The sequence below is a fragment of the Branchiostoma belcheri genome, unplaced genomic scaffold, assembly GCF_001625305.1.
Source record: "Branchiostoma belcheri isolate BF01 breed outbred unplaced genomic scaffold, Haploidv18h27 scaffold1, whole genome shotgun sequence".
Lineage (NCBI taxonomy): Eukaryota > Metazoa > Chordata > Leptocardii > Amphioxiformes > Branchiostomatidae > Branchiostoma > Branchiostoma belcheri.
In genome coordinates, this window is record NW_017802379.1 from 1885776 (window position 1) to 1901323 (window position 15548).

Genomic DNA, 15548 nt, shown 5'->3' on the forward strand with positions numbered 1-15548 from the left:
TCGTCTTAGCATAAGATATATGTTTCATTATGAACGGCCTAGAATATTGAATGGCTTATTACAATTGAAAGATATATGGCAAATGAGCTATTAAAGCCCATAGACCCGATTCAGTTTGTATTGATCTTGTATAATTATCACAGACAATACGGATCTACAAGTGTGAAACTATTAGGAAATATTGAATGCACAGCGCGCTGCGCACTCTTTTAAAAGTCTTGGTCTGTTTAGTATTCGTTTCGGCTTCAGACTTAAGCCTTTGACATTGCTGAACTTATCTAAGTACATCTACCGACGCTGGGTGAATAATTACTAGTGAATCGGCGAAGGTTTTTGAGAATTCTGACATCATTGTCTGTACATCTAGGAAGGTATACGTACAACATTAAGGTGTTACATCACGTGGTACAAAATACATCAAGCAACTGGGTAATTTTCTAAATATTCAGATATTTTAGCACTCATGCACTGTCTTTTATCATTCTCTGTATAATAAGCAATCTCGATTGCAACTTAGAGGCACGTATGAGCATACGAGATTACTATCCTTATCACACAAACAAACAAACAAACAAGCAAAAAAACAAACGAGCCTAATTCTACGTGCCTTCTTCAGTAACACCACTTAAACATTCTTAGTTATTCAAATCAAATAACAGTAGTCCCAGACCCACCCGATGTAGCTAGCTGAATCGCAGTATCAAACGATCCGTCCCTCCTTCATTAAATGTTCATTAGGTTAGTCCGCGATCACGAATTCCGCCACACGTCTGGTGCGTACCTCCACACTGTAACCTCTCACTGAGTCCCCGTTCCTGGAAAATCGCACCTAAGAGGCGTAATGTCACCATTCCAGGACAAAACACATAATACCACATCGGGGTAGTTTGAATAATTCAGCCGACTCTGCGGCTCGCGCGGCCCGCTGAGAAGCATTGAGGATCCTACGCGCGTGGAATATGGAGGCACGTGGTGACGTGAGGAGAGATGTAATAAGGCTACAGCAAGTAAAGTAACATTCTCCGAATCTTATTTGAGTTCAGGGAAAATATAAGACTTGATTATCTATCACATTTATTTAGTTGTGATAGGTATTTGTAATAGAAATCCGTGATGACTGCTTAAAGTTGTGATGACGCATTTTTGTTGAGATAATTCATTTACGTTTGAGACAACCCTTATCACATGTGAATTCGAAAAATGAGATAAATACCTGTAGCTAAAATACAATTTGGGCATAAATTAGATGCCTAGATTTTCAGTAGAGACCACACGTGTTTGCTGTGGTTTGATGGGAGCAATTCCCGATAAATACTCCTAGACCCAAACTCAAAGATTTCTTCAAGACTCTTTACCGTCCTGAATCGTGTTTTAGACCTGTGACCTCGACCTTTCGCGACTTGATCTCAAGGGCAGATTCTGTGGGAAAATGGCCTTGTGCAGATATCCCAGGTCATAGGTCACGCGATTTTACATGTACACACCATTCAGGTACCATGCGCAAATGATGAGGGACCAAACATTTGATATTTTACTCGGCAAATTTCATACATAAAGAGCGATTTTTATGTTCTGTGTGTTTGGTTGGTTGACTGCCATAGATCATTCGTTAGGAGCAAGAATGTGAAAAATGTGTGACAGATACGAGCGTTGCATATATGTACAGGGTAGGTGTGCAATGCTGGAGCTACACATTGTTAGCTCCCATCCACAAATTAGCTTTATTCAGCCTGCGGCACCAGACTGACTACCTCCCGGCTGTGGCTTCATCAGCGCTCAAGCGGCAGTAAAACACCTCCGGAGCCAGATGATTCCGTAGGCTTGCTAATCAAGAAACATCTGAGTGTGTGTAAGATCAATGACGTTATATAACGAACTTGGTAAGATTGCATGGAGATAGATGTCTGCCCAAGTTTACAGTTGAACTAGATGGCAATCGTCATGTAAAACGGCACAGCATGAAAAGATTACCATTATTTTAGAATAATTTGGAAACCCGTGCCTATCTAGTTCTACACCTGAATGGGTTATAGAGATAGGATCAGACACGATTCTGGATTGTCTCCACGTATTCAAGACCGTAGATTTGCCCCAGGTACGGTTCTGGATACGAGTGGAGTCCGTTGACTATCGAGAACCGTGCCCCGAGTGTGGTTCTGGATAAAGCACGGTTTTTGATACAGCAGACCATTGACAGAACGGGCTTCGGATTGGCCGTCATCAGAACGTTGTTGATAAGATTGTACAAGGGTCATGTGAGGTCGTATTTCCCATGCAATAAAGTGCCGTGAGTTATACATGGGGTCATGATTCTGTTCACGACAACGCACAGGCAACGCGGCATCACGACCATGGTTTGCACGATACCAGCATGGTTGACTGAGCTTTTTTCTCCAATATTGACATCTAACAGCTGGGTTCTATGGTAATAACATTCTGCCACCAACTCCGTTAGCTATCAGACGTAACATTTATCGCTTTTATGTGTTTGCGGTGGAGATATTTCAGTTATTGACTTCTTTAGGCTAACACCATTCTAGAATTATATTCATGTTGCGTCTACTCTGTTTATTTTAGAAATACTTAATAAGGAACTACACATCGGTGGCCGGGAATTTCATCTCCACCATCAAGACCAGAATCCATATAAAAAAACACTTCATTGACGTTCACTTCCGTTGATCGTCGGATGTGTGATTTATAAAGTCATCATACAAGTTCGATGTATAGAGTTTCCGAAACGCAATACTGCATTAGGCCACACCAAATTTTATGGATGACGTCCTCACGCGCATTGATTTTGACCCGTTCCCAGAAAAAAAAGAAATTCCGCTTCCTTTAACTATGACCAAAGAGTCAGGACAGTGCCGCAAATCGTCAGATTGACGTGAAACCCGTAACGCGAAAACAGGACAGGACGACAACTGCTATTCCACCTGATTTATTGCTGTTTTGGTGATGAATAAAAGACTTCTTGCTTGTTAATCTGTGTCACCTCATTCAATTTGTGTCCTAACATTTGTCGTCTCTTAGTATATTTCTAATCTAGGCATCTTGTTTTTTAGAGCCCTTCTTGTTTTTTTTTCGCCCTCTCGCATTAGATTTAGGGTCTCCAAAGGACGTCATCCATAAAATTTACTTGGTGTGGCCTTATAAAAAATAATTCCCGGGCCCAGTGACAAACGAAATATTTTGGATGCTATCTGAAACCTTTGACACTGTAGAGACTTTATCCGCTTGGTTGAACTTTTCTTAATATGTCATTTCTTGTATGAGTTTGAATATTTTGAATTTATGTTTTCGGAAAAGGTTATATTCTACAAGCAACAGTTTTACTCAGCTGGCCTCATCGGGTCTATCAACCAAGCGATTGCAGTTATGGGCATAATTTCTCCGATACACGCTGTAAAACTGAAATGTACGTGCTGGGCACGCCGAATAACTGTCAAATGTTTGCGGGAACCGACATCCCATTCCAGCGTGGGGTAAGGTTGAAGCAGGGTCACTCCTGTACAGGCACGCGTGTGGCATGGGGTCATGTAGCGGGCCACCTTACTGTCTTCATACTTAAATGGGCAGCCATCTCGGCACCAGAACATTTTAGTAACACTTTTTGTGACATTTCTACACTTGGAAAAAATGTCAGGTTGTACAATTTAAAAAATCGTCAGTTAGCCCCGGATGTGAGTACGATATTTTTTAAAAACTATTGCTCCTGTTTGTTTATTACTCCGTGAAGGAGGTCAGGACCTACGGACGGAGTGTTGTGATCGGCTGATTTTTCATGTTCGCAGTCAAAACACTGGGTTCTCTTTGTGTAATCGGCACGCAATTTTATACGCCGTCTGCGGGCATGCCCGTGTTGATGCACGAATGTGTATTTTTGCCGTTGCTGCTTTCGCGGTCAATGTAATATTGCAAACGCACCCCTACAATTACGAGGCGAATTGGAATGGTCCAGAAAAACGCGTTGTTTGGAATAGCAGTGGGGGGGTGGAACTTCATGCAGATACGGGGTGGTTTTGATAAGTGGTTCCAAATGTTTTTGCCCATGGTTAAGAGATGGCAAGTTTTTTGGAAGATGTTCGCAGCCAAAACGCATTCTTCCGTACGTCGCATTTCTGTGTAATTTCGCATGTGGTGTAGCATTATGTCCGGGATGATGCACGTCTTTTTATTTTTACCGTAGCTGTTTTGATATTGGAGTAAATGCTTATTTTCGAAACATCCCCATTTCTTTGAAATGTTTTCGTCCGTTTATGTGACCGGTAGCTGATGGGGACGGAAATGTGGGGTGGTCAGTGGTCAGCATTACGAAATGTAAATACCGATGACGTAATCCTATCGATTTCGAACTGGTCGGCTGTGGCGACCTAGTGGCAGCGTGTATTTAGTCACGTAGCAACTGGCCGGTCGTCCTAGCAACGAGCATGCTGTACACATGGCCAATATTTTTGGGTTGGGCCGCTCCATAGTGTTAGTGGAGCAGCTCTTTGTAAACATGGACAATATTTTTGAGCAACCCATCAATGTGTTCTGCCTCGTGGTCGGATGTGGTCTGGGGCTGGTAAACCGCACATACTAGTAGATCGGGTAATTTTATGATTTGCTAGTTGTAAAGGCGTCTTGTAGTATGAGCCGGTATATGAAGAAGTAGCCTGTGTAACACAATCATGCTTTCGGCCGGATTGATGTGCAACTGTACTAATTGCAGGGACTGCGCTAATGCCGACCAGTCGCGCTGTCCTGATACACCGCGAATGTGCGAGTGTTCCCTGTAGACAGTCCCGGGAGTCATTTTCTTCGCACATTCCAGGAGCCAAACCAAAATACGTTCATGAACCGAGTCCAAAAAACCGAAACGTGAAAATCGGATGATCGGACCTGATGTACATTTCTCTTTCTGTAGATTGTACACACAATACACACAGTTACCTACTAGTATTTGCCATACAATGTACCCTGTACAATTGTCGTGCAATAAAGTTCTTCCATATTTAGATAATCTGGCCATGGCAGGTTAAAAAAAAGTAACCCTGAATCATACTAGATTAGCGTAAAAGCATGTTTATGCGTTCAAAACAAGAAAAGAAATTGTTTCCGGCTATTAATCTCTTGAATCACGGCGCTGAATATTGACGCAAAAATATTTCGGGCATCGCGCGCCCTTCCCGTTGTTTAGACTGTATGCAAATCCCGCGTCACGTGTCGGCATTTCGCATCTCTGATTGGTTGTTGCGTCTTAAGATGACTGAGCCGACGCGCGTTTAAACAATTTTTCTTTGTTCGATTTATCACACTTCACAGAGAATTGTCGCCAATGGCTACTTCTTTTTGTTGCAATATATAATACTTCACGGAGAATTGTCGCCTATGGCTTCTTGCTGTTTATTTGATCGATCTCCATTAGTGCGTACAAATTAATAATACAACACTAGTCTTCCTGGAGTCGTATTGAATACAAACACTACATTATACTATACATACATACATACATATACAAGAAGCAAACGTAACTTAAATACAACATGGCAAATAAAATGCAACATAGCAATGAAATACGACATTGGAAATGAGAATACAACATAGGGTATAAAACTACTGAGAGGTCAGAGGTCTCAATACAGTTAAGAGCAAGTAATTCTATACGTCTGTCGTCGCACTATTTCTTCTCAATTCCACGATGTACGGCAAGATCTATTCATATCTTAGATGCATTGTTCAATGTATGTGGCTAGTATAGGGCTTTAATGATATATATACAACTTGCTGTCTGAAGTAGACAGTCGGTAATTCGCATATGCTGAACTTTCGTATCCAATCTCAATGAAATGTTATTATTCTAATATATACCGCGTCGTTTAAAGCTTAATGTACCTTTTTATTTTCACATAAAAATGACGATGTTCTGTAGCCTTCTTTGGCCTGACATTTCCGAATAGCCCAAAGAAATATGGGAACTGCCGTTGTAATAGATAGCATCAGTACCAAAAGATGATAACGGGAATAGATAACATAGCTACAAAAGTTTCCTCACAGGCGCAGTTCTTGATAGTCTCCGCGTATCCAAGAAAGTAGATTTGAACCAGGCACGGTTTTGGATACACGGGGACTATCCGGAGCCATGTCTTAGGATGATCCGAGATAAAGCACGGCTCTGGATACAACCGAGTCCTTCTGTGCATGGTTTGTGTGGGACCGGGAAGGTCACCCCATCTTTGCATTGGGTTTAATGTCTCCACGGTCCATCCCCGAACATTTGAGGATTAAGGTGTCCAAAAATTAATTCTTTCCTAGAAGTATTGAAGAGTGGAACTCGCTGTCACCAAGTACAGTAAGGGCATTGTCATTAGATGGCTTTAAACAATGTTTAGAGTAAGATGTTCAAGGGTTAGGTGTAACACGTCGTTCGGTGTGATGTAGCCAGCTGCCACCGCGCCGCGTGCCTGCGAAGCCGGTGTGTTACGCCAAATGGCGGTTATACCGGCTATACAGATACAGATACAGACTTGACAAGGCAAGCACGGTGTCCTATGCGTCATGCCCTAGAAAGATCAACAAAGCCGTTTTCAAAACAGATTACTTGAGGGAAATCTCAGTGTCTCATGTAATTTTCCAGCCGAGGCGTCGACTGCCGCTCGTCTGTCTGCTCGGTTGTGTGGTTAATGAAATAAAAAAGCTTGAATTAATCAGGTCAATACATTTACCAAGGTTGACTGTTTGGAAACGTACAGCACAGCACAGAATGGAATGTTGTTTATTTTACAGAAGAACTTTATTGACACTACGAAAGTACAGCGACTTTCGTAAAGTCTAGTCATAGTCATACAAACAGACACGTGGGTACAAAAGAATTTCGCGTGTGGTTAAGGGTCCGCAAATAGTACAGGTGTACACAAGTAGCACTAGTAGCAATAATATATTTGTTTTTAATATATTTATGGAAAGGTTATGACACAGACGTCAACCGATAGCTTCTGAAACACCTGCTATGTTGGTAAAGATTCTCACGGCTTCACGGCTAGACAAATACTTACATGTGTGCTCCTTTGCTTTATCAGAACATCCGCTTCATTTTGGCAAGTGGTAAAATAGTTTAGGCCACAGCAAGTAACTTTTATGGATGACACCAGTACGCGCATTGATTTTCGCCTGATTTTTTTTTATACAAGAAATTTTGCTGCCCTCTGACAGTGGTCAATATGCCGAAAATGGGCAAATATGTCTGTTGTCATAGCGCAATGTTGATGGCAGATAAATATGAAGAGACAAGACAAGGCTCTGATTTATTGTTTTGTCTTTGATAGAGTAATGTATTTCATTTCATTCAGATTTGGAGTCTTTGGAGGATGTCATCAATAAAATTTACTTGTTGTGGCCTAATAATAGCTAATATATAATATCCAAGCAGATAATCTCGTGGGTTCTTTTTTCTTCTTTGGCACCCAATAAACCAACAAGATGGCGTTACTTTATCTTATGTTCTTCTGTGTCTTGACGACAGGACAGTGCATCCGACTTGGCCTGGAGCATCTCTCTACGGTGTACCTCCCTTACAGGTATGACAGCGACGGCGACGCCAGGTACAAGATGGGGAAGGGGGCTGCGGAACAAGTCGGCTACGATGCCGACAACAAGAAAGTCTACAGCGTCGGTAATGTCTTCTCTCGTTAACATACGGACTTTGAAGTATTGCTGTTGTCATTGTCATTGTCTGCCCAGAGATTATCCTGAGACAAAAATTGCTAGCAGTACTTTAATTTCAGTGAAATACGAACAAGGCTTCATATAGTTTTTTAAAATATCTTACTGCTGTGGTTATCACTATTCATATCATTTATCACATACATTATATTGTACATTTTGAATACAGAGATACGTGTATTGATATGGTCTTTTACGTATCTATCATCTGACATCTTGGAGAAAAAGACCAATGTGGAATACAAATTACATTGTACCAGAAAATTTATTTAAATTTGATCCAACCTCAGTGAACTTTAGCACTACATAACCATGTATTGTCAAGCAAAACACATGTTCCTTAGCTTTGTCCTAATATCAGTCACTACCCAAGTTACTACCGAGCTTTCGAAACGATGCTGGGATTAAGAAAAACACTTCATTAATCGCACACAGACGCGTACATTTTTAAAACATCGCAAAACACACGTTTTCTACACGTACACTAGCATTTATGGTCCTTCACATTACATAAATATGGACGCCATAATATCTCTGTACATGCATACACGTATATCAGTATTGGGTCAAGGAGACATCGACAGACGATCAATAAAGAATAAATATGCCAGGAGCCTCGAATATGTACACATGGGCTTGAGCATATTTATATTCTATCTAAAGTTATCTTTGTGACGTGCAACATAGTAAGATTGGTAGCATATTCTGGACGTACCAATATTTATTCACGCTTGGTAAAAGGTATTTGAACACCATGTTATAGAAATCCTTCTTATTTTATTCTTATAGGTCGAATAAACATTCTTCGCAAAAAAATGGAAAAAAACTCATACATCATTAAATATTTTCTTCTAAATAATCGAAGGAAGTTACTTTCTTTAACTCTGTATGTTGTCATGTATAGGCCAGCCGGGGCTCCTGAACGTCATTGACGTGTCCGATCCCCATTCCATCAGCCTGCTGCACCACCAGGAACTTCCGCAAGCCGGCCAGGTAAGTTTCAGCCAACAAAACGTCTTGCCTTGTTATAAGGATCATGCAATTCCAAATACATACAAATACTTATAACGCTACGAAATATCAGTCTTGTGGTTTGGGATCGAGGCACTTTCAATGCGATTTGGAGCGTTCAGATGGGGCCACTTCAATCCGGCTTTGGTCGAAATGGATTGAAACCAATTACAGCGATTTGGTGTGAGCGGGCCCTTTCCCAACCCGTGGTCGAGTGTGGACGTCCTTGTAGCAATGTTAACACTGGTGGTAGCGCTGCGGAGGGATAATTCATTCATCAAATGATAAGCATCGATATCCTCACACACCGAGAACGTGTTTTTCAGGCGGCGTACACTGACGTGGAGTACTGTGGCGGGTTCGTGGCGCTGAGCAGGGAACACGAACACAAGGGTCTGCCGGGACATGTGCTCATCTACGAGGCTTACCGGGGCGCGGGCGACATGCGGCAGGTGTACCAGGCTAGAGGTAACCTGCCTCGGTTTCTAATTGTGACCTAAGCATTACGTTCCCAACCCGGGGCCCGGCCGGGCTGTTTGCGTGGATTTAAAATTAGCAATTCATGTCAAGGTCACACAGGTCACGATACCGCACCGGACAAGGGTGGTAGATGAGTTAAACGGATATCCCCAGAATACCCCTTGTAAGATTGTTTTTACAGTCATTTAATATTTAGGTTACATTTATTTCCAAACCGGCGCCCGGCCGGGCTGTTTGTATGAACGAAAAATTAACAATTCATATCAAGAATATACAGAAATAGCGCCCATGATTGATATATTAAGAACATTTCTGTGTACGTGTTTTGTTGTCTTTTATATCGTATTTTTCGTTCCCAAAAGCTGTCCGGTCAGGCCCCATGTGACCTCAGCATAAGCTAAACTATATCGAAACACTCTCCCATCTATTTCCTGTCATCATGAAGTTGGAGGCTCTCCCGACATGCTCCTCTTCACACGTGACTGCCGTAAGCTGATCGTGGCGAACGAAGGGAAGGACGGCGGAGACGGGAACGGGAACTTCCTGAACCCGGAGGGCTCTCTCACCATCATCGACTTCAGCTCGGACGATCTGCCCAACAGTGACCACATCCAGACCAGAACTGTCAACTTCAGGAAGTTCGATGAAAGGTATAGCAAACTCTAGTGTAAATTTTGGAAGTTAAACTCCAAGGTAAAAATATCGTACTCACCTGAATGTTCGGCTGACTCACACAGTCCTCTTTAGCTGTCTGACCCAGTCACTTAAGATACGCGACGTTCCGCTTGTCTGACGTCAGTGAAGGGTCAAAGTTTGTCAGAAGTCTATATCGCATCCCGACCTGTTATTGGTTTCCACTATCTTTCAATCATCTTTTGATGGTCTCAATGACCATCTTGTTTGATTGAAAGGTGCTGGACTTTGTATAGTGTTCTAGGGCAATTGTATGTTTGCGCCGGATGGCTAAACCGTCTCGAGACATATCTTCAAATGCCGCCATCTTGAGCCAGGCCATGTGACTAAGCTAAGATGAAGAAAAAAGTTTGTGTATGATTTGGGCTGATAATCCACACAAGGCATCAACTGTTACTCATGTGTGAGCATGTTGTTGCTGTACACGTACCAGACAGGACGAGTACGCGGCTAGAGGAGTACGATGGGTGTACCGGGGGGAGGAGATCGGGATTCCCAACCGGCTGTCTGAGGAACTGGAGCCGGAATACGTCACACTCAGCAAGGACGAGACCAAGGCTTACGTCGGACTACAAGTAGGCATAGCTTACACAATGATAAAACATATCATCATCAAACGAAACTCTCTATACTTTTTTGTTGTCGCATCTAACATCGGTGACTATTCTTTTCTATCATTCTAGAATCATCGACAAATTTCCTGTATTTACTGTTTTTTGCCTGTCTTAAAGTTGCGTTTGTTTTTTCTTTATTATATGTATTTATTTCAGTGGTGCCGTCAATATAAGTGCTTTCCACTTGAGTGCGGCACCATCATGTCCTGCACCTTTTTCTATGTGAATGAATAAAAAAAATCATCAACAAACTTATAACTTACAAAACCTTATCAAATGATGTTTAAAGTTGGGATGGTAAAATATACCACACCTTTAAGGGAGATATAAAGGTTTATGAGTTTTACACGTGACGGACACGTGATTACTATTCAATGATCACGTGATATGCAAGTGATTCCTTGTAGGAGAACAACGCAGTGATCGTGGTTGACTTAGTGACGGCAACGGCAGAAGAGCTGTACCCCCTGGGCGCCAAGTACTGGGGAGACTCCGGTCTGGACCCGAGTGACAAGGACGGAGGTAGACTGAAACAAACAGGGATATGTGTAAATCTCTGAACTAATCTTTCCTTCGTATGAAACATGGCTTTTGGGGGCGATAGCTATTTTTTTCAAGCGTGATTTGTGTGATTTTATGAAGTTATTGGACACTATGAAATCTGCACTGGTGTAACATTGCTCACATGTATGTACTATGTACTATGATAATGATTTGTATGTGTACATATGCATGTGAGGTATGGACAGTTTTCCGATACAGGAATCCACATCGCAGCCTGGCCCATCTACGGCCTGTACCAGCCCGACACGGTGAAGTACGTGTCCGCGGGAGGCCGCGAGCTGCTCATTACGTCAAACGAGGGGAACACGCGCGCTCTCACCGTCAACGGCATCGATATCAACGACGAGTGGAGGGGCACGGACTTTGTAGAAAGTAGGAGTTTCTAATTCTCACATATGTATTTAAGTCTATGTAGCATTTCATATATAAATGTTGCCTAACCAGCCAAAGGTTTTCAGTGTGCTTCGTACATGGTTAACAATAATGATTTCACCAAGGTTCAGAAAAGGAATATCTATATTGATGATGATGTTGATGATGACTATCTCCAATATGTGGTCGTCCCCCTTATCATTGACGTATTGAATTTTTTTTCTTGACCTGCAGACGATGCCTTAGCAAGCAGTGTGTCGCCTATGCTGAGAGATGCCTTGAGGGATGAGACCAAGCTAGGTAAGAGTAAATAAAACACCCAGGCTGCCGCATCGGTTGTGATCTGTACTGGTACGGCTGGTTCAGCACTCAAATTCCATAGGAAAAATAGCATTGCAAGATTCAGTCCGATATCTTCTAGGTTCGTCCAGTGGAAGCAGTTTTACAGTATATTACGCTCAATCTGAAAGAATTTAGAAAATCCCCTGGTTTTGATGTAGCCTTCGGCCATGTGGTCTTTGGACTGAGCATATGAAAGGCACCATTTCGGGCAAATTGCTTCTTTTTACACAGAGAATAGCGGTCTTTACTAATGTTTCAAAAGTCTTTTTCTTATTTGTCATAGCTTTCTCCCCGGCAAGCTTTCGACACGTTGTTACGGGTAAATATTGTTTTCCTCTCCTTTGGGAGTGCAGGAGTCCTACGCTTTAGTAACTACGATGGGAAGTCGGCTTCTGACCCCACCAAGTACGAGGCGTTCTACGCGTTCGGAGGGAGGGGGTTCTCCGTCTGGGATGCCAAGAACCTGACACAGGTAACGTTTGGTTGTATACATTGAGACGCTTTTTCGGGACATAACTGTATTTCATTCTCCCCCACCCCAACTTTCACAATGTTAGACATATATAGTATGTTTTCTATCGAGAATTTGAAAAGTTATAAATAATAATAATGGCTTGAACTAGTTTCTTTTTTACAATGCATCTCGTTCCCTGTTCCTTACATAACACCCCAGTCTCGTTCCCTGTTCCTGACGTAACACCGCAGTCTCGTTCCCATCCCCAGATCTGGGACAGCGGTGACCAGGTGGAGCGTGCGCATGCGATGTACTACCCGTCCATATTCAACAGTGAGTTCGAGGAGGACTTTCCACACGACCATCCCGAGGACACGATGGACGAAACGTCCAAGAAGAAGGTATACACTTTATACACATGTAAATTTCCGTGGTTTTACGTTTAACGTTATCGTTTAGAAAATAATTTTAAATTGTCACTGCTGAGGCACGACTGTAGCACGCAGTCAAGAGATATTTAGTATTACAATTATGAATTTAAGTCACTGTCCCTATTTTTCTGAATACTTTATCGACTATTCAAGGCATTCTTTGATTTCTTTTACAAATTTCGTTGTACCGGAGACAGACATTACTTCTCGTACCCAGGCTGTACTTCTCGTCCCCAGGGTCCCCAGTCCGAGTCCCTGGCTGTCGGAGAGGCTTTCGGGAAGACTGTTATCGTCCTTGGGAACGAGCGCACCTCCACCCTGATGCTGTATGCCCTGGACACCCACAACCCGCACGCCGTCCCAGAATTCCAGTCCATTTACCGCCATGGCCGGTCAGTAACAGTAATAGTAACAGTAACAGTAACAGTAGCAGTAACAGTAGCGGCAACAGTAGCAGTAACAGTAGCAGTAACAGTAACAGTAACAGTAACAGTAGCAGTAACAGTAACAGTAGCAGTATACGTAGCAGTAACAGTAGTAGCAGTAGCAGTAGCAGTAATAGTAATAGTAACACTAACAGTGACAGTAATGGTAACAGAAGCTGTAACAGTAACAGTCGCACTGTTTCCAAGTTTGTTTTTAATTATCATGATTATGATATTCTATTTAATTAGACTAGTGAAGCTACGAATGGTGGGTTCTAGAACTTACCGAAAAAATACAGGGGTTCCATCCCGATATCAGTGGATCAAAACTTACAGTCAAATCAAAGGCATCTTTAACCGACTATACCGAACACACACGCACGCGCAAAAACAAATAAACAAACAAACAAACATCCCTGCTCCCCTCCCCACACAGGTGGGACCGGAGGTGGGACAGCGCCTACGATGACCGAGAGGTCGGTGACATTGACCCCGAGGACATCAAGTGAGTAGACTAGGCGTTGCCATAGTGACCGCCAAACTACCTTTATCTGTCTCTTCTTCCAGTAGGTTGGAAAAATATCGCTATCTATAACCTACTTTGGGCAGAAAATGGGCGCAACACAAAGTTGTAGGCGAAATACGAACATTATCTTTGCAAGGCTAGAGAAGACATAGAAACTTCACACCGAATATCTGCTAGGAGATTATCAACGTGCAGTATCTCGCGGGTCGGCCGCTAGGAGCGCGATTTAGTCAGGCTGTATGCAGCACCGTCTTTCCTTCAGACATATCCGAAACTGCATTTCAGGTTCATTCCGCATGAGGCCTCTCCTGACGGGCACCCTATGCTGCTGGTAGCTGGAAGCCTGAGCGGAACGGTGACCTTGTACCGGGTCATCAACACGCCTCTGTAGGGCACAGATCTCAACACCTGGCTGCAGCACCTCGTGGTTGCGAATAAATGAATAAATGAAGACCTTTATAAGTTTATTGTACAAAAATACCTACTGAGTTAAGTACAAAGGAGTCGCTTCTGTATACAAACAAATATACAGCATTAAGCTAGCACTAGTGCTATAATCTAAGTAAAAAATAAGGACTTTGCTATTCAATCATTCACCAACCTGATGAATTTATTCAAGAATGAGAGACTGTGACTAGTCTGAAAGTGAGAAGAGTTTGGTTCGTTGGGCAAAGGAACCATCCCTGGATGGCTAAATCCATTGGCAATGTATATAGTCAATTTATATTGTAGTAATTTTCATTCGAACTCTCAAAAATGGGCTTTGTTATGCCTTGCACACTTAGTCTCTGAACCTCAGTCGTCTCATTCAATTAAAGCACTACAATTGCCAGGTTGATATTGCCTGAATGCAACACAGCGACTTGTTATCTATTATGTGAGTTATTTTTCAAATGCTAAATTAGCATGACAGATTCTGACAGAAACTGACAGATTCTCTTGTTTACCACGAAGTACTTTAAAACCACAGAAACGCCCTATTTGATATGTTTTTAAAAATATTTTTATAGTGTGTTGTACATTTCTACTGGTAGGACGTCGTTTCTTGAAAAGAAGTGTTTGGGACAGAAGTTGCGTCCGTGTACGTTCGTGCGCGTATGTAAAAACGACCGTTGATACTGATGCAAAATCAAACGAAATGTCTTTGCCATCCTACAGGAATGCATTCAAACAACTTACCTTCTGTAGTGGATACATATTAACAGTACGGACCTATACTTGAATGCAATTTCCCACAGTCTGCTAAAGACATGTACATTCTAGTCTAGATTAGAGAAAGCGCGTGTACAGAAGATGGAGTGGCGTACGTCCAGAAAAGGCAATGGACCTGTTTATGCTATATTCTCTAAAGTCAGGCGAGTTTATTGATAAACAAAATAACCAATATTGATATGATAAACAATCTATCTGCGAACTCAAACGCGAAATTGCAAATACCACAGAATGTAAAAAAACCCCTCTAATTTACAGATATATCTGATGTTTCTACATACATTACTGCTGGGTTTGACTTGTTATTTTCTGATTTCTCTAATATTGTAGCTTAAACAGTGTGGTTCTTCTACGAGCATAATTTTGCTGTATTTCTGAACGCAAAAGTTAGGGTCGGAGGCTGCAAACTTCGGACAAGTAGCGGTGCGTGACTGGGGCAGTTTCTCCCCTGCTACAACTTGCCCCGCAGACTAAACAAGTCAACAAATGCACCCGATCCAAAAGCTTCAGCACAGGAAACCTGGTCATAAACACGGGGACGTGACGACAGCCAGGGCTCCTCGCACCGCCGCCTCTTCGGAAGTAGACCTAAGTGGGCTGCTGCAACCCCGCGCCGCAGGTGAAGTGTGCGGACCGTATTTGGGCATTTCTGTGACATCAGTCTTTTGTCATCGCTCTGTGGGTTTTCGGGTTTCTGTGCGAGCTGACAAACATGAATTA

General features: G+C 42.4%; 1 protein-coding gene across 1 annotated transcript; it reads left to right on the plus strand.

Moving 5' to 3' along the window:
• Positions 1 to 7449: 7449 nt before the first annotated feature.
• LOC109462485 (mesenchyme-specific cell surface glycoprotein-like) lies at positions 7450 to 14244 on the plus strand. The gene is made up of 13 exons (XM_019759045.1): positions 7450 to 7654; positions 8609 to 8697; positions 9042 to 9183; positions 9641 to 9845; positions 10322 to 10463; positions 10910 to 11024; positions 11265 to 11438; positions 11673 to 11738; positions 12134 to 12252; positions 12504 to 12635; positions 12903 to 13057; positions 13527 to 13595; positions 13902 to 14244. Exons 1-13 carry the CDS (start codon positions 7462 to 7464, stop codon positions 14005 to 14007), a joined length of 1707 nt encoding a protein of 568 aa, XP_019614604.1. The 5' UTR covers positions 7450 to 7461; the 3' UTR covers positions 14008 to 14244.
• The last annotated feature ends 1304 nt before the right edge of the window (positions 14245 to 15548 follow it).

Excerpts from the sequence above, each read along its gene's own strand:
- LOC109462485 (XM_019759045.1), top strand. The coding sequence starts at position 7,462 with ATGGCGTTACTTTATCTTATGTTCTTCTGTGTCTTGACGACAGGACAG. Across the intron at positions 8,698-9,041 it reads AACTTCCGCAAGCCGGCCAG|GCGGCGTACACTGACGTGGA; the intron begins GTAAGTTTCAGC and ends CGTGTTTTTCAG. Across the intron at positions 11,025-11,264 it reads CCCGAGTGACAAGGACGGAG|GAATCCACATCGCAGCCTGG; the intron begins GTAGACTGAAAC and ends TTTCCGATACAG.